This window comes from Diplotaxodon limnothrissa, linkage group LG6 (assembly GCF_057381915.1).
Source record: "Diplotaxodon limnothrissa isolate DT_005_m linkage group LG6, D_limnothrissa_male_GT1.1, whole genome shotgun sequence".
In the NCBI taxonomy this organism is placed as follows: Eukaryota; Metazoa; Chordata; class Actinopteri; order Cichliformes; family Cichlidae; genus Diplotaxodon; species Diplotaxodon limnothrissa.
Window position 1 is genome coordinate 5,327,815 of NC_140601.1, and position 22,312 is coordinate 5,350,126.

The following is a 22,312-nucleotide window of genomic DNA, read 5'->3' on the forward strand; positions in this document are numbered from 1 at the left end:
GGGATCTGGTTTTGTCCTGAGTTGGAGTTTAGGATCACATCCAGGAGTAGGCAGAGAGGACCAGTCCGCATCATCCTCCTCCTCCTCCTCCTCAGCTGATGCAGCGGAGAATCGGAGGAGGATCCGGACGTCAGCGTGGATTTTATTGAGCGTTCCCGGGGCTCTGAGCGAAAATAAAGGCTGCTATTGTGTGTATGTGTGGTTTTTTGTTTTGTTTTTTCATTTTAATTAATTAATGTATTAATTAATTTATTTATTTATTCTTTGGACTCTGCCTTGGATGGGACTAACGGTCTGAGGATGGACCGTGTCTGGTTTGATATGAGGCACCTTTGTAGAAGAAATAAATGGTAATTTAATCCTGCGGAACCCTGAGGCCCAAATTCTGGCCCCACGTAAGAGGAACGGTGGGTTTTCTGGATCAGGACGTTTTGTGCCGAAATAAAATCCCAGATGAAGATTCCCAAAAGGCGGAAAAGGAGCGGACGGTGCGCCAGGTAGGCCTGATCCGAACTAGCTCTCTCGGCCCATACAGAAATCATTCAGTGGGTGTGAGTGTTTCGCAGAGATACGCTATAACGAAAGTGGCATGATGGTAATTAGACCAGGACCGACGGGGGCTCTACAACTGTAATTATATTTATATTTAATTCAGAACTTGTCCAGGCCACATTGATTGATCAGCAGGATGTGATGGTGCGCATGCGCACGGAGCATCCATGACTGTGCACTGCAGAGAAGAGATATATACAGAGGGGGGGGGGAAACGGGGTGGTAGTGGGGGGTTAGACCTAAGCGGAAGCTCCATTCAGTGTTTAAGTCATTTAGTCCAGGATTATTTTCCATAGCATAAAGAATATATATCTAGTGGTTGTTCTGTGAAGACCAAATATATATGAAAAACAAAAATAAATATAAAGACTAATATAAAGACAATTTACAGTATGCTGTTAACGACAGGAACGGAAGTCAGCCGAGATAGCTGTGCAGCATCTGCTTACATCTTGTATAAATCCACAAAGAGCAACTCGTCTGCTGATCACAGCATGTACACTAAGAAAATCTACTGGAGCTTGCATTAGAAATTATTGTGAGTTGTTGGTTATATTATTATATTTGTCTAGGTGTGGAGGCAAAGTCACTGTGCACTGCAGAGAAGAGATACACAGAGGGGAAAAGCACATGCTCGTAGTGGATGTTCTGTGAAGACCAAATATATATGAAAAGCAAAAAAGGCAGTTCTTGAGAAAAGAAACAGACCTGCACTCTTTGCATGTTTTATTAGACCAGGCTTGGCGAGAGCTGCCATCCCTCTCTATCACTGTCAGAGCTTTCCTTGCTAATGTAGTGTAATAAAACATAAATTTCTTGTTTGTCTTAAACAGGTAATGCTGCCACCGCCTTTGGTAAATCTGTTTGGTCTTCAGAGGTCAAGAAACAAACAAATACTTTCAAAGCAAAATCTTTATTTGAAACATAATTCATTAAAATGACCATCTTTATTAGTCTTTATTCCACAATTTGCAGGTCTTTACCTCTCAGGACTCATACATAACACAACAAGCACTCAAACTCAAAGAGCCAGTGTCAGCTTGCCTTGATAGCTGCTCTCCCATCGACTGATCAGCGGTTTATCCACAGTGAGCATGTGCAAATCACCAAAAGAAGCTGCTGGTCTCTCAGCTTGCTCAGCTGGAGACAGACATGCCTGTAAAATGAAGACGGCTAAAGTTTACTATGAGTTTGAAACAGTCAGAGCTTTCAATGACAGTAGCTGACTGTGGCCACAAGATGCAATGTAAAGGATGGATGCAAACCATACAAGGAGCTCCATGACAGATGAAAGGAGAGAAACTGCTTTGACAAAACAAGCTTCTCCTAGTGATATGCACAAGTGTCTTTAAAAGAAAAAGAAGAAAAAAAATATATATATAGTCGCAAAAGTATGACGTCACAACAAGGTGATTGGTCACTTGCAATGTTGAACCTGGAACAACATTTATTATGATGGTGTGGGAACAACACCGACACGAGGATATCAGATCGTGCATCTGTAGTCAGTCTTTTCATATTATTCATTTCATGTTGTCATGTAACTCTGTTTAGACTTGGGACATGCTTCTGCAGCACCATCTGCTCATAGAAACACTAAAGGTCCTGTTTAATCTCATGAAACTGTACTGTGATTTAATGTCAACCTGAATACTTTAAGCTTAGTTTTAAAAATTCTGTATTGTCAGAAAACTCACAAAAGACACATCATCATCAATAGAATTCCTTGCAGGTGCAAAGAAAGTGTATGTTAATTGTTATACTGACTCTGTGAGGTGGACCTTTGGAGGTGCAGAAGTTCAAAATGCAGGAAACTGTAGCAGCTTATTAGCTATGTTCCACCATCATTTCCATTCTGAACTAATAGAGTTGCTAAAAGTTGTGTGAACCTTTTTCCAAACAAATTGTTTAAAAAAAAACAAAGGCAAAGGCTCGTGATTGCAACTGGCACAGCAAGAAGTACATTGTAACAGGAGTTTCTACCTTTTCTGTTGTCTATAGGGGCACATTGATAAATTACTTTGGGCTATACACTGTTTTCACTGTAGGAGTCTGAAAACAAAGTGCTTCCAAGTTTTTAGTCTATGAAGGGTTTAAAGTGCTGGAGTTGGAGAAAATTAAACAACCCACCACTGAGCAACATGACTGTTGTTATACATGGCTATACATTGTTGCAACCAGCAAGTGAACTTGGGACAAGATTGACACGGTAAATGAGTACAGTTTTTCGCATGTTAGATTATTTCGCTGCTTCAAGTTTTCAAGGTTAACATGGTGTATATAGGCCCTTTGTGCCCGACCCTCGTATTATGTCTGGTCAGAAGACTGCAGCACTCACTGCTTCTTCTCTCCTGGTTAACTGTACCCTCTGTTTTGGCTTGTAGGCTAACAAAGGAACAGGAAGGGTTTTGCCACACTCAGGATTTGTTGTAAATCTTAAGGTTTTCCAGGAGCTCAGAACTATGGTGAGCTCTGACCAATTTTATCCAACTCAGACTGGAATGATGCAAGCCCAGCTTCTGGCAGAGCACCCCTCCCTGTCCCACCCACTAGCAGATTAATAGAGCTGTAGGTTACGAAGGAAGAAAAAAAGATTGAGGTTTAATAAAAGGTCTGTCTCTCCAATCTGCTGCTGAGACGCTTGAAAACAGCACAGTTCTCTCTTTTACACTTATTTCATGCCGCAGTGCAGATTATTAGTGTTAATGTAAATAGTTAAATGCTACGGCGAAAAAGTAAGACATAAGACAATGTTGTATCTATGACATATGATGGTACTACATGGTACTATTTGATAACTGGCTGGTGATAGTAACCTATTCAGATCATTCAACAATATCTGACAAAATAATGGTATAGCTTCATATAATAAATATAGCATAATGTAATTTACATATTTAAGATAATTGTACCAAATCTAAAGTATACCATAAATACTATACTAATTTATGCTTTGTATCCACTGTGCATCACATAGTGCTTTTGATAGTATATTTCCAAAATGGATTTTGTTACACATTGTCTGTTCTCATAGTCTGTAGCAATATATTTGACTATGGCACTATAATAACACGTAATGCATAGTATCGCAATTCTGATTGGCCATTTACTCTGCACTGTGCTTACTGTCGTCCAAGACTATTCCAGTGTATCCGGGGAGACTGTGTGGTCCCACCCTCTGCAGTGATTGGCGGCTCAGCAGTTTGTTGAGGCCTGCAGCAGGTTTCCCTACCTCTCCAGTGTTACAGTGACTCCCAGCTGCCTGGTCTCTGTGCAGCTGCTGCTGTTAAACAGATCTGTATCACTGTAGGTGCAGAGAAGCCTCCTCCCCACCTTCCCAGTCTGTCCAGTTTTCTATCAGAGTTGGCCTGACTGAAAATGCAGTGGACACGCTCCCTTATTATCTGCAGTCCGCCTGAGCTCTGCATGCACTGATGAAAGCCCATGGCATTGCATGCAGAACAGCATGGTTTGGGGACTCACATGTATCACTCTGAACTTAAGATTTCTTCTATGGATCCACTGAAAGCTGATAACCATTCATGGCAGATATCCTGTATAAAAGCAGAGAAAAGCCAGAGTTCTGTTCAAGTTGAATGGCTGGAGAACACTAAGGTAATGGCTGACTACATGAATTAAGTTTTTGGCAGTGCCTATTAGACTGATGGTCAGTGAGCTGACAATATTTAACAGGGGAACCACATCCTCCAGTCACTACTGTTAATGAACTGTGTTGCCTAATTCAGACTTATCACCTCCTGAAGCAGTTCACTGCTTTGACAGTGCAACAATTCACTCAGCATCGATGAGTCCCTGCACTGTTTGTAGATCTGTCCCATTTGCAACGATCAAAGCATGGTTGAATCTTGCAACAATAACAGGTGATATTGTATCAAACAGACAAAAAGATCTGTAAGGATTTGTTTTTCCTGGAGTAGTTTTCTCAGGCAGCGCTCACTCCAAGGTTGTTTTGTGCCCAACAAGCTCCTTATGATCTTGCTAGTCTCATGAAACTGTTGCTAAGCTTAAACGCAAACACATCCGGCGCATTGTCAGATACCTCATTCCAATTGCGTGATTTATGGAGTTTTTGAGAGCAGTACTGCCAACCCTTATTTAATTTCCTAAGGTCAACTTGGATACTTTCTTTGAAAAAAAAGAGTTTTTTGACCCAAACAGTAAATCATGTTATTAGTAACTGCATTATAAATTATTCTGGCAGTCCTATATGTGTGTATGTGAGAGAGAATTAAACACAGAAGGTGAAATAGATAAGTTTTATAGATTCATTTTTATTACCTAAAAATGTCTATTACTCCAAATGTTAAAAGACCACTTAAAGTAATGCAGTTTGCACATATTTCTTAAAATTGAAGTGAAAAGTGTTCCCATGCCATACTCGTGGTTGTTAGTATTTTTTGTTGATTAAATCCATCTTGTTCTGATCTACAGTAAACATTGCAAGGTGTTGGCTGTTGGGCTGTTGCAGCATCTGACCTGCAGCTGCAGTCAGGATAAGAATAGAGCATTAGACTGCTTCCTCTGCAGACATGATATTTGCTCCAGTTACTGCAAATACCATCACGCCATATGTCCGTGTAGGTTCTTAGTCATCCAGGTCATGGTAGTCTTCAGAGCTTGAGAAAACAAGGCAACTGGACCGCTTTAGGTTTGCAAAGATGTTTCCCCTCTCTTCTGAGAGAACTAAAGAAGCTTCTTGGAGAGGTAAAACATCTTCTCAAACCTAAAAAGTCCAGTTGCCTTCTTTTCTCAGGGTCTCAAGATCACGCCATACCCAACCCCTCTTGCACCCCGCACCCCACTGACCTGTACCCTGATCCAGCTGAAGAATGGCTTCTAATGGCAACCAGCCACCTCTAATGCCTGTTGTTATACGAATAATATAATAATGTTGCCATGACAGCAGCAGAGAGCTCTGGTTAGACTGGGAAAATCCCGGTAACAACATTGTGTGTATAAAGTATTGACTGTCTTTTCTTACTTCCTTTTTCTCCTCTCATCCTCCCTGCTCACAGATAAATGGCTCTTTTAAGTTGGGAGCTGCTCGTGTTCTGTCTAGCTGGCAGATGCAGTGCCTAGTCCCTGGCCTCCAGGACAACGCCAACATGAACGGAACATCCGAGCAGGCCGACATCCTGCCTCCAAACTGCATGGTCAAGGATCGATGGAAAGTGGTGAGTCTGGAAAGCTCCCATTCCCCCAGTTCAGTTTCACGTTCTGCAGTAGTGCGTTTGAAAGATTTGGGTGTCTGATTTCCCCCATACAATTTTGTATTTATATTTTCTTAGCTGGTATGCATATTTGTTAACTGTTTGCTATCTATTCTGATTTCATCCAAACCTTCTTTCCCCCAAAATTTTAAATATAAATAAAACAGAATCCAATCCTATATTCAGCAGTACAAGGCAAATGTTAAACTATGCATGTAGCATTTTGCATTACATTTTATTTGATTAGTACTTGGGAGCTGAGGAGACCAGCAAGAATTAGAAGCAAAACATCACGTATCATTTAAATGTAAGCTTTTTCCATGTATGAACGATACATGATACACAGTAAACCATTTTTAAACAAATTGTATCCTTTGTTCTGATTTTATTTTCATACAAAAATGTCTGTATCAGGATCAGAATATGTTCTGTTGTTCTGGTTGTGATAAAAAAAAAAAAGAAATCCCAAAGAAAAACACAAATCCTTTATAGACGATATTAAAAAGATGAGATGACTGTCGAATCACTGATGCCTCATGTTCAGCTAAATAAATTGACATTTAAACTGGCAAAGAATTCAAACATTTAAACTCGAGGGTTTAGTGGAAAGACAAACTTTTTTTTAATTTTCTGTTTGAGCTTCCTTTGGATTCTGAAGTACAAGGTTGCTCGTGTCTCAGCCAGTCAGGTTGCAAAATGAAGGCTGTTTGCACTTTACTAATCAATCTACTGTCTCCACTGAGCTGCAAAGACCCAACACATCATGAACTAAAGATAAAAAAGAATGAAGAATGAAGAATGAAGTCTTTTTGGAGGTTACAGTATGTTACTTTAAGATAATTAAGAGCTCTTTGCCCTGCAACCTGTGTTCCAGCTAAAGAAGATTGGCGGGGGTGGGTTTGGGGAGATCTATGAAGCCTTGGACTTGCTTACGCGGGAAAATGTGGCCCTAAAAGTGGAGTCAGCCCAGCAGCCCAAACAGGTGCTAAAGATGGAGGTGGCAGTGCTGAAGAAGCTGCAAGGTAAGCGCTGCCAAACCATCTCCTACACTGATTGCTTTGGGCCAGTGGTCCACAGCGGAAGTGATTAGGTTTAATTATTAGGAAAACCATAACTGACTGCAAAGACGTTGTTTATACAAGCTTCCAGTTGTGGAATTGTTAGTGAGTAGAATTCAAGAATGTTTTTTAGGTCCAACTTTCAGAGTGTGATTGAGCCCCTTTGATCTTCATCACATAAGGTGTTTTTAGCAGCAGGGCGGTGACCTTTCAAGAGTCTTTGTCTTGTAACCCTCGTATGCTGCTACATTCCCTCTTCTGCTTCACACTTGGTTGTCTTGGACTTGTGTTTCACTTTGTTCCTCTGATTTTCTGTGAACTGTTACCAGTACATCTACAAGCTGGCACTGAAGTGGCAGGTGAAGTGGTGGGAATGGGAATTAGTCCCTCCAAGTCTGAGGCCATAGACTAAGCCAAGAAAGGGTGGGGTCCCCACTTCAGCTCAAGGACAAATTGCCTCCCCAGTTTAAGTTGTGTCGTGGGTGTCGCGAGACGATTTTCACATCACATCCTGTGTCATGAGACACAATCTCTGTGGCGTGTCGGACGGCTTTTTGATTTTTGTAACTTGTGCATTGTGTTGCAGTCGTCGCAGCTGGCTTGAAGACACAAGTGTATGATCATCCTGCCTATTTAATCAGAATCCTGCACCAAAGCTCAAAGAAATACTGACACACAGAGAGATAACGCAACAGTTTGAAAACCTGAGTTTGTGGAAACACTTGACTTCTGCTCCTCCTTATCAGCATGTATGACGTGATATTGTCTGAGTGGCGACAACTATTGTCTACTGAATACTTAAACATCCGTGTGATAATGGTGCGTTTTTAACAAAGCGATCACTGTGGAGGGTGTATTGGCACTTTTATAATCTCTGAAAAATAGGACAGCCCTTTATTGTGATTGCATATGTTCAACAAAATTTGGGTGTTCCACACTAACTGTGCAGATATTAAATATGAATAGTAAACAGCAGGTTTAAAAAAAACCATGAGAAACATACACAAATATATTTCTCACTGCTCACCGCCACACCTGCATTGCACAGATGCAACCATTTATACCCGCTATTAAGGTGCAGGAAGCCTCTGTTGTATTCTCCTAAACAATAGGTGTTGCCACTCAGACAATATCGTACGCACTGATGAGGAGAAGTCAAAACTAGAAGCCAAGACTTTGTCAAGTGTTATTTTGTAAAGTTCTCTCCACAAACTCAGGTTGTTCTGTTTTTAATTTATTTTTTCAGTGTTTATTTGATAGAAAGAGTAAAGAGTGACGGGAAAGTGGAGGGGGAGAGAGGGGGTAAGACATGCAGCAAAGGGCTGCGGGTCAGATTCGAACCTGGGGAGGCTACTCCCAGCCGCACGGCATGTAGGCACCTGCTCGTCGCAGTGAGTTAAACCAGCACCCACAAACTCAAGTTTTTAAACAGTTGGAATGTCCTCCCCTTAGTGTTAGTATGTCTCTGAGCTTCTGTGCAAGATTCTCAGTAAACACACGATTATACACCCATTGTGTCTATTGTGTCTAGCGACACAGGATTTGATGTGAAAATTACACCACTACACAAGCAATGTGGCGAGCATAAAAATGGCCTTATGTTGGTCTGCTGTGGTGATGAGGGAATTAAGCATAAAAGCGTAGCTGTTGATTTACTGATCAGTGTGCATTCCTACCCTCCACTGTGGTCGCAAGCTTTGGCTAGAGCTTTCTCCGAAGTGTGGCTGGCAAAGAGGATGAGAGGGGCTCAAAATAGAGGCACTATTCCTCCACATTGAAGGAAGCCAGTTAAGGTGGCTCGCATATCTGATATAGATGGGCACCTCCTGGGTCAGGAGCTTTAGGCACGGGAGAGTAAATCTCTCAACTGGCCCAAATAACGTGGAGGAAATGGCTATTGAAACATAAAATAGATACATCTCTGAAAGAATTTAATCCAATATGTAATTTTCAGGGTGCTAAATATATAAGTCTTTGTAAATCTGATTAGTTTAGTAGAACAATATTTGTTTCGTTGAAGTTGTGGTACATTAGGAAAGTGTTTATTAGCCTCCTCTCTCTTCTTTTTCCCTTCCAGGGAAAAACCATGTTTGTAAGTTTATTGGCTGTGGGAGAAACGACAAATTCAACTATGTCGTCATGCAGCTTCAGGTGAGTCACTGTCTGGATGCATGTCAACCACAGTCTTTTACTGGGAAGCATAACAGTGTAGAGGGACACATAACACACAGTAATAAGGTAGATTATTGCTTTAGCATTTAAAAAATTCTGCTTTGAGGAAGCACACCAGGAGGAAGTCTTCATGTTGCTGTCATGTTAAGATCTACCAAATGTATAGGTTTTACAGTCTTAAAAAAAACCTTCAATTCAATTCAATTCAATTCAATTTTATTTATATAGCGCCAAATCACAACAAAAGTCGCCTCAAGGCGCTTCATAGATACAGAGAAAAACCCAACAATCATATGACCGCCTATGAGCAAGCACTTTGGCGACAGTGGGAAGGAAAAACTCCCTTTTAACAGGAAGAAACCTCCAGCAGAACCAGGCTCAGGGAGGGGCGGGGCCATCTGTTGCGACCGGTTGGGGTGAGAGAACCTGCTGGAGTGCAATTACATTAATATAACCCCTGCTTCAAGGATTCAGCATTTGGTATTATGACTTCCTGCAATGTAACCAGAAAAAATACATAAAATAATGAGGATAAGTGTAATTGACCTTTAATAAAGTCATAGCCAGAATGCAAACAGATGAATTTACTGGTGACCACCTTTTAATGTTGCCTTTGCTGATAACAGCACAGAACAGTCCCAATTTATTTGAACCTGGTGTATTTCTCATTACTGTTGCCACTGTGTCTCCTATGAGTCATATCCAGTTTTGCATTTTCCACGTTTTTATTAGATTACTTTTTTGAAACCTGATCTTTACACATTTCAGCCTGACTAAAAGCAAGCAGAAATTAAGTCCCGCTGTCTTGTCACTGTCCCTCACCCAGGGTCGTAACCTGGCTGACCTGCGAAGGAGTCAACCCAGAGGAACCTTTACCATGAGTACCACCCTGAGACTTGGGAAGCAGATCCTGGAATCCATTGAAGCCATCCACTCAGTGGGCTTTCTGCACCGCGACATCAAACCGGTACAGGTTTCTTGAAAAATTCTGCAACCTTGTGTTTCTCCTGTAGACTGAGTTCCTGAGTTAAAAGTGATTTTAGGTAGAGATTATTTACTGATATTAACTTTTGATTTTTCTTGCCCGGATGTGTCAAAATGGTAATGAATGCTTTTCCCCTAAGCTATAGTTTTCTGCAGGCCAAATATAGGTCCAGTTTCTGTAATACCAGTAGAACAGTCCAAATGTCTGCAATTTGGTAACAATTTAATATAAGTAGCTGAAAGTTTCTCAATTTAAAACGTCTATCTGGTTTCAGGTGAACTTTGATACTTTAGATCTTTAGGTAATCTAAATATCAAAGCAAGCCAATAAAACCAGAACAGAAGGGGTGTTAATAGGATGTCGGATGAATAGATTTTTATGTAAATGAGCAGAGGTAGAACCAAAGTTAGAGGACCCATATACCCTTCACGTTTCTTGTGTGCAGATGCTTTTAGATTAAACTAGTTGAGTGATGCACTGTGTTTTATTTCTGCAGTCAAACTTTGCAATGGGACGGCTCCCCTCCACCTACAGGAAATGCTACATGCTGGACTTTGGTCTGGCAAGGCAGTACACCAATACCACAGGAGAGGTCCGCCCGGTAAGACACTTAGTCTGTGAAAGCGAACCGTACCAAAAGCTGAAGCACAGCACTGAAGCTCATCTATTACAGTGGAGATATTGTTGGAGAGAATATTTGTAACTCAAGGTTCATTTGCTAGTTTTTGCTAGTGTTTTTTCAAAGAACAGCAATTATTATAATAAAGTCACTAGAGGTTTGGAGAATGTATGGAGAATTATTCATGCATATTGGATGTTAGGGAAAAAAAATAATCAGAGGTAGGACATATATCCTTATTTTGACTCTGCGTATACTCCAAACCTAAACCTAAACAACATAGTAAAATAATTTCTCAAGTATCTTTTTTTTTTAGCGTTTTCTTACAACTTTGTTATTTAATTTCTTATTGTGGTCCTACACACAACACATATGTCATTTCTTTCTGTGTTAGGATTCAACTTTATTGTCATTACACAGGTATAAATACAGGGTAACAAAATACAGTATGCATCTAATCACAAGTGCAAGAGCAGTGAGTGCAATAGGAGCAGATTATATGCCGATAAGGGTAGTATAAAAGGTGGGAATAGTTATGAACAGATTATGTACAAATAAGTCAAGTACACAGATGCTTATGTTGCTATACAGAGAGCAAATGTACAGATGTAGTTATGTATACATATGTACAGATATGTACAGATGATCTGTATAGCATACAGACGGACAGATATACAGATGTATCAATGTGTGGTAAATATATGTACAGTAGTGGGAGTATGGTGCTATGAACAGACTATAATAGTGAACAGTGTACGCACTATAACAGAGACTATGCTATATCAGTGTCCTAAACTATAGCAGTAACCAATATGAGATAGTTTCCTTTAAAGCTGCAAAAAATACCAAAGTAAATAATAAAAAACTACACAGGTGCACAGACTCAGGCAGACAAATGGGTGTGTTTGCTGCACTGCAGTACATTCTCTCTCATTTCCTGTGAGTCTGTACAATATCGGATCAATGATTTGCAGTACTCAATAACAAATCTCAGGGATTCATGTGATAGTTTGCTGTAAACTGACAGAAGTGGTTGTTGGGCTTCTAAACAGCTTTTGTATCGATCAGGTCTCTTGGTATTTGTAGTTTCAGTGTGATCAGACACAGCTGCTGCTTTTAGGTTCTCTCTTGCTTTTTTGTCTCTCTACCACACTCAACACAGCTATTTTTAGATCAGCGAGTATGTATAGTGCTTCCATTTGCTGTCAGCTTGCTCCTCGTCACTTTATCTCCTTACTTTCATTTTTTTCTCTTTTCCTCCTCTCCTCATCCTTTTATGGGCCCTTCTTCCTTACCTCTCCTCACCTATTCATCTTTTAACCAGCTCCCCTGTTCTTCTCCTGCAGTGTTGTGTTCCTTCTGTTGCAGCAGTCAATGAATATTTGATGCTGTAAAATGCGTCACTGGGTGAGAAACGTTAGCCCCCCCCCCCCTCCCCCCCCACGCACTTTCTCTCTGTCACTTCCAGTCTCTCCACCCATCATCTTTTGTCTCCCAGTCTCTCTCTCTCATTCTACAGCTGAGTCAGCTTCAGTGCAGTGATCTGAGCTCGCTCTTTCTCACTTGATTCACCCCTCCCCCACTGTATCTTCCTGCCTTGCTTCCTTCTTTCCCCATTACCCCCTCTCTTTAACCAGTCTCATTGACTACAACATGATGGTAATTTTGTAAATCATGGTACCCTATAATTTCCAGATTTGGGGGTTGGTGTACCTGTTAAGTTGCTACCATATGCTTGTAGTATCTCTTGGTTTCTAAGTCAGAGCTACCCCTCCTATCTGGTTTCATAACACCCAGAAGACAACAACAAAAAACACTTAGCTGAGACTTCACCTACTTACAAATGCAGTGTATGAAGTACACTCAGTAATTTCTCAAAAGTGTCATTATTGTTTGCAACAGCTCTTGTGTGTCCAACACTCATTGTGGGACTGTTAGCAGAAAGTTGTCATCACATCTTTTTTAGCCAGACCTACCATACATTAATTTTCAAAAATTTGACACTTGATCTGAAAGTGAACATATCCTGATGAAACACATGCTCAGCAGATACAAACAGCAGCCTGAATCTGTTCTTACAATTTGCACGTATCAGCACAAGCGTTATTTTTTCATCTTGACTGTTGAGGTTGCTACGTAGTGACAAAATTTTTCACTTGCGGTATTTGGAAACTAAAGTATGTTGAGTGAAGTCCTCTGTAGAATGAACCGGTTGTCCAGTGAGGCAACCTGTCCAGCTGCTTGTGGATCAGGTCACTCTTTACTGTGAAATTTTGTATGATGTTCACTCTCTACTGATCACCTGCCATCAGTTTTTTTTATCAAAGATTTATGTTCTGATTTTTTTCTTGTTTTCTTCTTATCAGTTCAATGTGATTTATGTTCACCTTTTTTATGTTTCAGTGTTGTGTTTGTCTTTCTTACAGTTCCTTTGGATTTATGATTTTGACGTGCATGCCTCCTGTTTCTCCATCATCTCCATGGTTACCCAGGGATGTGAGTGGTTTCTATAGTGACAGATGGGTCACAGCCACATCGAAAGCTACGCACCAAAGTGAAAGCTGAATTAAAAAAGAAAAGGAGCAAACATGACATAATGTCTACTAAGAGTTTTCTAAAATCCACATATAAAAATAATCATGATCGTTACAATAACTGTAATGAACTGTGAATGTGCTAGAAGCCCTATCAGAAAATGGTCTGGCAGCACAGAGAATTTAGGCACTAAATTATACAACTTGTACTTGAAAGTGAAATTCAGATTTGATTTTTGTCCGGGAAAAAAAACCCTAGATGGTGGACAAAAACCTAAGTATACGGTAAGTCAGTTCTATAAACTAAAAAAGGACACAATATAAATTGTTTTTTCAAATTTATGTAGGTCATGAAGCCATCATGAAATTTCTGTTTTTATGGGTATTTTAATTTGTGTATTTCTACTTGTATTTATCCATGAGTTTCCCTCCCATGTAAGGTAGGACATTATTAAAAGAGAAAATATCATGTAGATTTTATGTAGATAACAAATTTTTGCACATACATGCAAACTTTGATGGGCTCGTCAGTGATATTTGAGGGTTCAATATCTTCCCCAAGGACACTTTGACATATAGACAGCAGGAGTTCCATCTTCTGAGTAGAAAACAACCTGTTCTAGATCATGAGAAATAAAAAACCAAGAAAATTTGTGACTGCCATAGATGACAATTGAGTCAGTGAGGAGTATAATGGGCCCATCCAGGAGTTGTGACTGAAACAACTGATAATACAACACATAGTACAACGTGAACTACTAAATCCTATGTCCCTTTCTGCAAATTGCTAACAAAAATGTCAGGGTAGTTTCAGACTTCTACAGTTGACTTCTACTTATTTAAATGTGTATAATTTAAAACTTAGACATTCATAAAAAAAGAGTGTAGTTCACTTTATGTTTTTGTTAACAAGTAACTTGAAAATGGTCACTGTATTGAATTTTTAAATGTTAAATGGACTTTTATCCACCTGTCAAGTACAGTGGTGTGAAAAAGGTGTTTGCCCCTTTCCTGTTTTCTTCTTTTTGTCACACTTAAATGTTTCAGATCGTCAACAAAAAAATATATAAGACAACGATAACATCAGTAAACATAAAATGCAGTATCTAAATGAAGGTGTTTATTATTAGGGGGAAAAAATCTAAACCTAAATGGCCCTGCTTGAAAACTTGGTTGGGCTGCTCTTAGCAGCAACAACTGCAACGAGCAATTGTGATAACTGGCATCAAGTCTTTTACAGCACTGTGGAGGAATTCTGTCCCACTCATCTTTGCACAACTGTTGTATTCCAGCCACACTGGAGGGTTTTCGACTATGAACCACCTTTTTAAGGTCATGCCACAGCATCTTACCTGGAGGTCATGACTAGGCCATTCCAAAGTCTTCATTTTGTTTTTCTTAAGCTTTTGTGTTTTGGCTGGTTTGCTTTGGATCATTGTCCCGCAGGCAGAACCCAAGTGCGCTTCACCTTGAGGTTACAAACAGATGACCAGACATTGCCCTTCAGGATATTTTAGTAGACAGCAGAATTAATGTTTCCATTTATCACAGCAAGTCTTCCAGATCCTGAGGAAGCAAAACATCCTCAGACCATCACCACCATATTTTACTATCGGTATGATGTTCCTTTTCTGAAATGCTACATTACTTTTATGCCAGATATTTGTCATATCAGTCCACAGAGTATATTCCCAAAAGTCTTAGGGATCATCAACATGTTTTCTGGCAAAACTGAGACAAGCCTTTGTGTTCCTTTTGCTTAGCAGTGGTTTTCGTCTTGGAACTCAAATGGCCACAAAGGCCATTTCTGCCCAGTGTCTTTCTTATGGTGGAGTCATGGACGCTGACCTTAACTGAGGCAAGCGAGGCCTTTAGTTCTTTGGATGTTGTTCTGGGATCTTTTGTGACCTCTTGGATGAGTTGTCACTGCGCTTCTGGGGTAATTTAGGTTGGCTGTATACTCCTGGGAAGGTTCACCACTGGTCTGTGTTTTTGCCATTTGTGGATAATGGCCCTGACTGTGTTTGGTTGGAGTCCCACAGCTTTAGAAATGGCTTTAAAACCTTTTCTGGGCTGAGAGCTCTCAGTTACTTTGTTTCTCATTTGTTCCTGAATTTTTTTGGATTATGGCATGATGTCTGGCTTTTGGGGAGCTTTTGGTCTACTCCACTTTATCAGGCAGGTCCTTTTTAAATTGATTTCTTGATTGAGAACAGGTGTGGCAGTAATCAGGGCTCAGTATGTCTAGAACAACTCAACTTAGCTTTCCAAAGATGTGATATAGATTTTTATTCTGACATTTCAGAATTATACAAAAAGGCCCTTTTCAGGGAACACAAAATGGGTTAACAATTTAAAGCTGTTCCGCAGCAATGGAGGTTGATCAAGCCTTAAAAGCTGGTGCTACTAATTCCTACAGGTGTTGTAATTTTTCTAGATTACTTACAACCCCCTCTGTCTGTATAAAAGCAGTGGTGGAACACACTGTGGTACCATACCCTTGTGAGCTTTAGTTGAACAATATTGTACGGCAAAAAGTAGTGTGTTGCCACAAAGATGTCAAGAAAAAGAAAATTAACAATGGAAGAGAGACAGACCATCATAGCACTTAAAAGAGTATGTCTTTTCTACAGAGAAATTGCAAATAAAGTCAAGGTGTCAGTGAGTACAGTTTCCTTCATCATCCAAAGGCACTCAGAAACAAACTGACAGCAAGAGGTCTGACAGACCCAAAGACACAACTGATTCAGAGGACAGCTTGTTTGATAGGTGGCTCGCAGGACAACAGCTTTGAGCACAGCTTAATAGTGGTCGTATAAGCAAGTCTCAGTTTCAACTGTGAAAATAAGACTTCAAGCTGTAGGTTTGACAGGATGAGTTGCAGCAAGAGAGCCATTGCTAAGACGTGAGAATAAAACAAAGGGACATGCCTGGACACCGCCATTGGACTACTGAAGACTGGAAGAAAGTATTATGGAGGGATAAATCAAAATTTGAAATCTTTGATTCATCATTCAGGATCTTTGTACACCGTCGAGTAAGCGTGAGGATGGTTCCACAGTGTGTGGCATCAACTGCCAAATGAAGGAAGGAGGAAGTGTGATGATCTGGGGCTGTTTTGCTGGATCCAGGGTCAGCACCCTGAACCAAAACAGCTACCGCAGCATTCTGCAGCGCCATGCAGTACCCTCTGGTATGCACCTAGTTGGTCAGGGGTTCATCCTACAGCAAGATAATGACCCAAAACATAAGTCCAAGCCATACCAGAACTACCTCAGGAAGAAATAACATGATGGTGAGCTTGAAAACATGAAGTGGCAGCACAGTCTCCAGATTTGAACCCCATCGAGCTGGTTTGGGATGAACTGGATGGAAGAGTGAAAGCAAAGCAACAGACAAGGTCCACATTTATGGGAACTTCTGCAACAGATATGGGAACAACTTTCTGAAGAATATTTGATTTCTATTGTAGAAAGAATGCCACGGGTGTGTTCAGCTGTTATAGCTGCCAAAGGTGGCTGCTTTGATGAGTCAAAGTTTAGAATATATTTTGGTCTATAAATTGATTCCATGATTTCTTTTTTAACTCCAATTGCTTATTTGTACTATGCTTTCATTTCAGAGTGCAACGGGCCAATACACTGCATAGTTTTCAATAAAAAATTGGAAAAACTTGTGTGTTCTTAAACTTTCGTCCTGTAGTGTAGGTTTGGATTTTTTTGACTCTTAACAATAAACACCTTAATTTAGAAACTGCATTTTGCATTTATTTCTGTTATCCTTCTAATTAATTGCTTTTTCATGTCACTGTATTAAGTTATCGGCTAGTAGGTGTCTTGCTTCTGTGTGGCAGAAGCAAGTACTTTTTTATGGTGAGACTAAAGGCCCTTTCACAGCGGATGTCTGAAATCTCAAAAATTGAATGTGTCAAGAATATTTTTCAGGCTCACCAAGTCAAGTATTCTTACTCATTAACACCACCAACACAAATTTGTGGCATTTATTTTTTCGAACCAAATCGATTTTTCCAATTTTTTGGGATACCAATGAATAGATCTGACTAAGATCACTGTATTTGGCAACAAGTGCACTAATAGCACAAATCTTGCACCTTTACTGAGTATACAAGGATATGGTAATAGTAAAATGATACAATTGTGTTCCCAAATCTGCTAAAAAGACTTCAAACTGCCTCTCTGACATCCTGAAATATGTACGAATGCAGCTCCAATTCTGGGATCAAACCATAATATTCTCTAGCAGCCGCCCTCTTGTGGGAACTGGATGAACCCAGAATATCAGTTTGTTCCTTTTCTCGTTTAGGAACATCAGGACCAGTTCGTTATCCCTTCATCACAACTTCATTTTTTTCTGTCTGTTTTTGAGGATGAATTTTACGCACGCATATACGCACGTTTGGTGTGTATATGGGTTACATGGGAAGATCCGTAAAATTTGGAATTTCATGTTGTTTTACACAACAAATTCAGTGTGCCTTTAGACTAACTGTCCAATAAATGTATAGATAGAAAAGTACATAAAGCAATTTATTAATTGATGTAAATCTAAAGACTCAAAGTTGAGTCATAAAAATGAATAAAAGTTAATTGTGTCTTTTTAAAAATGTATTTTTTATCTCATATAGTTATTTATATAAACATATATACATAGATAAAGGCATTACGCAATCTACATATAATATCCAAATGCATAACCAGATTTTAACACTACTATTAAGAATAGGTCATAAAAAACAGCCCAAAAAACAAATTTGAATAATATTAAAGTGGAATTATGTAAATTGATACTTGCGTGTGCAGATCTCTCTGATGCAGTGTGTTCGTCTGCTGGTGTCTTTGTGTCTTATTTTGCTTATTTTTCTTTTGATGTCAGAAACACGTGTATAACGATCACATTGATGTTAAACAGGATTGCATCTGTTTCTTTCTAAAGCTCCTGTACTACAGAGTTATGTTGACACTGGGTTGAATGTTTGATGCTATATATCCACTTGATCGTTTTGTTTACAAGTTACATGTTTTTAATGATTTATTTTGTCACAATACTTACAGTTTATTTTCATGCCAACACATAGGGTATGCTATGTGTTGATATATGTCTATTGGGGTGCCCAAATTTATGCATCTGTCTAATTTTGTTATGATGCATATTGTATGTTAATCCAATAAACTTTATGTTATTGCTGAATCACTACTTTTTCCATAAGGAATGACATATATTAAAAGGAAGCCAATCACCCAATGATAAACACAAATTCAAAAAAAAAAAATAAGAGAGATTCCCAATCTTTTTCATATTAGTGTAACTGGATGTGAACTGGATGCATGTTGTTGCAACTGCTGACTTTTTTGCATCCTCTTTTTAGCCAAGAACTGTGGCAGGTTTTAGAGGGACCGTCCGCTACGCTTCAGTCAATGCTCACAAAAACAAGGTCAGTACTGTTTGTTTGTCTTTAAAGTATAACCTCTGAGTTGGCTGCAGAGTTGGTGGTGAGCCTCTTGTACCTAGAAATGGTGCAAGAGGCTGGGAGAAGCAACATGGATTTGTGAGGTAGAAGTTACCACTCTACCATCTACTGAAGAACACACTGTGGTAGAGGACCTTGGTACTCCCTAGCCCAGAGCTCTCAGTTCAAGTGCATGAGACAGATCATTCTGCTCCTTTTTATTGATAAACAAATATAACAAATATACAGATCAAATTGCCATCGTTGTTCTATATTTATATTTTTGTAGGAATTTTGCCTTTTTGCAGTTTTAATGATTATGCTCCTGAACACACAGCCAATGTGCAGATTTTGTTTACAAAAGTTGCTTCATACTTGTGAAAGATAAATGCAACTCAAGCTAGTCTGATTTGATACTGAAACACCTAACCTTAATGCAATAAATATTCCATTAGATTACCTGTCACCCCACAACACCGTCTTAATTAGCGATTTTAATGACACAAGTCAGAATGTGAACATTCTGTTTAGAATGTTATGCTAACAATGTCTTCCTGTTGTGCTCCTCCAGGAAATGGGTCGCCATGATGACCTTTGGTCATTGTTTTACATGCTGGTGGAGTTTGCTGTTGGGCAGCTGCCTTGGAGAAAGATCAAGGATAAGGTCAGAAGGTTTCTTGTTTCTAGTTTTTATGAGATGAGATAGCCTTTGTATCCATCTGTTTTGATCAATGTATATATATATATATATATATATATATATATATATATATATATATATATATATATATATTCCTCTATGTCTGCAACATTGCAGACATAGAGGACAGTTACAAGTACCTGGGGATCCCGCAGGCAAATGGGAACCATGAAGAGGCCGCTAGAAAGGCTGCAACCACCAAGTACCTGCAGAGGGTCAGGCAAGTCCTGAGGAGTCAGCTGAATGGTAAGAACAAGATCCGGGCCATCAACACGTACGCCCTGCCCGTGATCAGGTACCCTGCTGGGGTAATAGGCTGGCCAAAGGAGGAGATAGAAGCCACTGACATAAAGACAAGAAAGCTCCTTACCATGCATGGAGGGTTTCACCCCAAGTCCAGCACCCTGAGGCTGTACGCTAAGCGCAAGGAAGGGGGCCGGGGACTGGTGAGTGTCAGCACCACAGTCCAGGATGAGACAATGGGAAGATGGCCCCAACTGACCGAGTGCTCAGTGAATACCTCAGGCAGCAGAAACCCAAGAAAGAGGAGGGAAACGAGGAACCATCATGGAAGGACAGGCCCCTGCACGGTATGTACCACCGGCAGATAGAGGAGGTGGCTGATATCCAGAAATCCTACCAGTGGCTGGACAAAGCTGGACTGAAAGACAGCACAGAGGCACTAATCATGGCAGCACAAGAACAAGCTCCGAGGCTGGGGTCTATCACACCAGGCAAGACCCCAGGTGCAGGCTGTGTAAAGATGCCCCAGAGACAATCCAGCACATAACAGCAGGGTGCAAGATGCTAGCAGGCAAGGCATACATGGAACGCCATAACCAAGTGGCCGGCATAGTGTACAGGAACATCTGTGCCGAGTATAACCTGGAAGTCCCGAGGTCAAAATGGGAGATGCCCCCAAGGGTGGTGAAGAATGACCGAGCTAAGATCCTGTGGGACTTCCAGATACAGACGGACAAAATGGTGGTGGCTAACCAACCGGACATAGTGGTGGTAGACAAACAGAAGAAGACGGCCGTAGTGATCGATGTAGCGGTTCCGAATGACAGCAATATCAGGAAGAAGGAACACGAGAAGCTGGAGAAATACCAAGGGCTCAGAGAAGAGCTCGAGAGGATGTGGAGGGTGAAGGTAATGGTGGTCCCCGTGGTAATCGGAGCACTAGGTGCGGTGACTCCCAAGCTAGGCGAGTGGCTCCAGCAGATCCCGGGAACAACATCGGAGATCTCTGTCCAGAAGAGCGCAGTCCTGGGAACAGCTAAGATACTGCGCAGGACCCTCAAGCTCCCAGGCCTCTGGTAGAGGACCCGAGCTTGAAGGATAAACCGCCCGCAGGGGCGTGCTGGGTGTTGTTTGTTTATATATATATATATATACACCCAGCACGCCCCTGCGGGTGGTTTATCCTTCAAGCTCGGGTCCTCTACCAGAGGCCTGGGAGCTTGAGGGTCCTGCGCAGTATCTTAGCTGTTCCCAGGACTGCGCTCTTCTGGACAGAGATCTCCGATGTTATTCCCGGGATCTGCTGGAGCCACTCGCCTAGCTTGGGAGTCACCGCACCTAGTGCTCCGATTACCACGGGGACCACCGTTACCTTCACCCTCCACATCCTCTCGAGCTCTTCTCTGAGCCCTTGGTATTTCTCCAGCTTCTCGTGTTCCTTCTTCCTGATATTGCTGTCATTCGGAACCGCTACATCGATCACTACGGCCGTCTTCTTCTGTTTGTCTACCACCACTATGTCCGGTTGGTTAGCCACCACCATTTTGTCCGTCTGTATCTGGAAGTCCCACAGGATCTTAGCTCCTCCCATTTTGACCTCGGGACTTCTAGGTTATACTCGGCACAGATGTTCCTGTACACTATGCCGGCCACTTGGTTATGGCGTTCCATGTATGCCTTGCCTGCTAGCATCTTGCACCCTGCTGTTATGTGCTGGATTGTCTCTGGGGCATCTTTACACAGCCTGCACCTGGGGTCTTGCCTGGTGTGATAGACCCCAGCCTCTATGGATCTTGTACTCAGAGCTTGTTCTTGTGCTGCCATGATTAGTGCCTCTGTGCTGTCTTTCAGTCCAGCTTTGTCCAGCCACTGGTAGGATTTCTGGATATCAGCCACCTCCTCTATCTGCCGGTGGTACATACCGTGCAGGGGCCTGTCCTTCCATGATGGTTCCTCGTCTCCCTCCTCTTTCTTGGGTTTCTGCTGCCTGAGTGATCAGTGAGATGCTTGGCTACAAGTTGAACAGCCACAAGGGGCAGTACCCTCCATGGAGAAGGAGGCTAGAGGGCAAGATCAAAGTAGCACGGAGGGAGGTTAGCCAACTAACAGAGTTGCAGAAAGGTGCGACAAATAAGGTGCCTAAGAAATACAGCAAGCTGTCCATACCTGAGGCCTTGGAAACTGCCAAGCAAAGACTCACAGCCTTGGCCAGCCGCTTGAGGAGGTACACCAGAGAGATAGAAGGCAGGAGAATAAACCAGCTGTTCTCCACAGAACCAGCAAAGGTGTACTCTCAGTGGCAAGGGAACAATAAGAGAACAGCACCACCAAGGCTGGAGACGAAGCAATACTGGAAGAGCATATGGGAGAAGGATGCAACCCATAACGGCAATGCTCAGTGGCTAGTGGATCTGAGGGCAGACCACAGCGACCTCCCTGAACAGGGTCCAGTAACCATCACAGTGGCAGATATCCAAGAAAGGGTCTCCAGTATGAAGAGTTGGACAGCACCAGGGCCCGACATGGTTCACGCCTACTGGCTGAAGAAGCTGACTGCACTCCACGAGCGTCTGGCAGCACAAATGAACCAGCTGCTAGTTAACGAGAGACACCCGGAATGGCTAACTGAAGGCCGGACGGTCCTGATCCCCAAGGACCCCAAGAAGGGACCGGTCCCCTCCAACTACCGACCAATAACCTGCCTCAGTACTACATGGAAGCTCCTGTCAGGCATCATATCGGCTAAGATGA

The 22,312-nt window shown here is 41.3% G+C and overlaps 1 protein-coding gene across 3 annotated transcripts in view; it reads left to right on the forward strand.

The window, feature by feature from the left end:
* The window catches only part of ttbk1a (tau tubulin kinase 1a), a 56,257-nt gene that overhangs the window by 2,750 nt on the left and 31,195 nt on the right, over positions 1 to 22,312 (forward strand). The window contains exons 2-9 of one of the 3 annotated variants that reach the window (XM_085355526.1): positions 5,589 to 5,747; positions 6,658 to 6,805; positions 8,919 to 8,992; positions 9,840 to 9,980; positions 10,495 to 10,599; positions 13,021 to 13,113; positions 18,538 to 18,603; positions 19,190 to 19,282. In XM_085355526.1, coding sequence (XP_085211652.1) covers positions 5,589 to 5,747; positions 6,658 to 6,805; positions 8,919 to 8,992; positions 9,840 to 9,980; positions 10,495 to 10,599; positions 13,021 to 13,113; positions 18,538 to 18,603; positions 19,190 to 19,282 — 879 coding nt within the window. Of the gene's footprint in view, positions 1 to 5,588; positions 5,748 to 6,657; positions 6,806 to 8,918; positions 8,993 to 9,839; positions 9,981 to 10,494; positions 10,600 to 13,020; positions 13,114 to 18,537; positions 18,604 to 19,189; positions 19,283 to 22,312 lie in introns of those variants that run through there. The other 2 variants (XM_085355528.1, XM_085355527.1) reach the window with 2 other exon arrangements.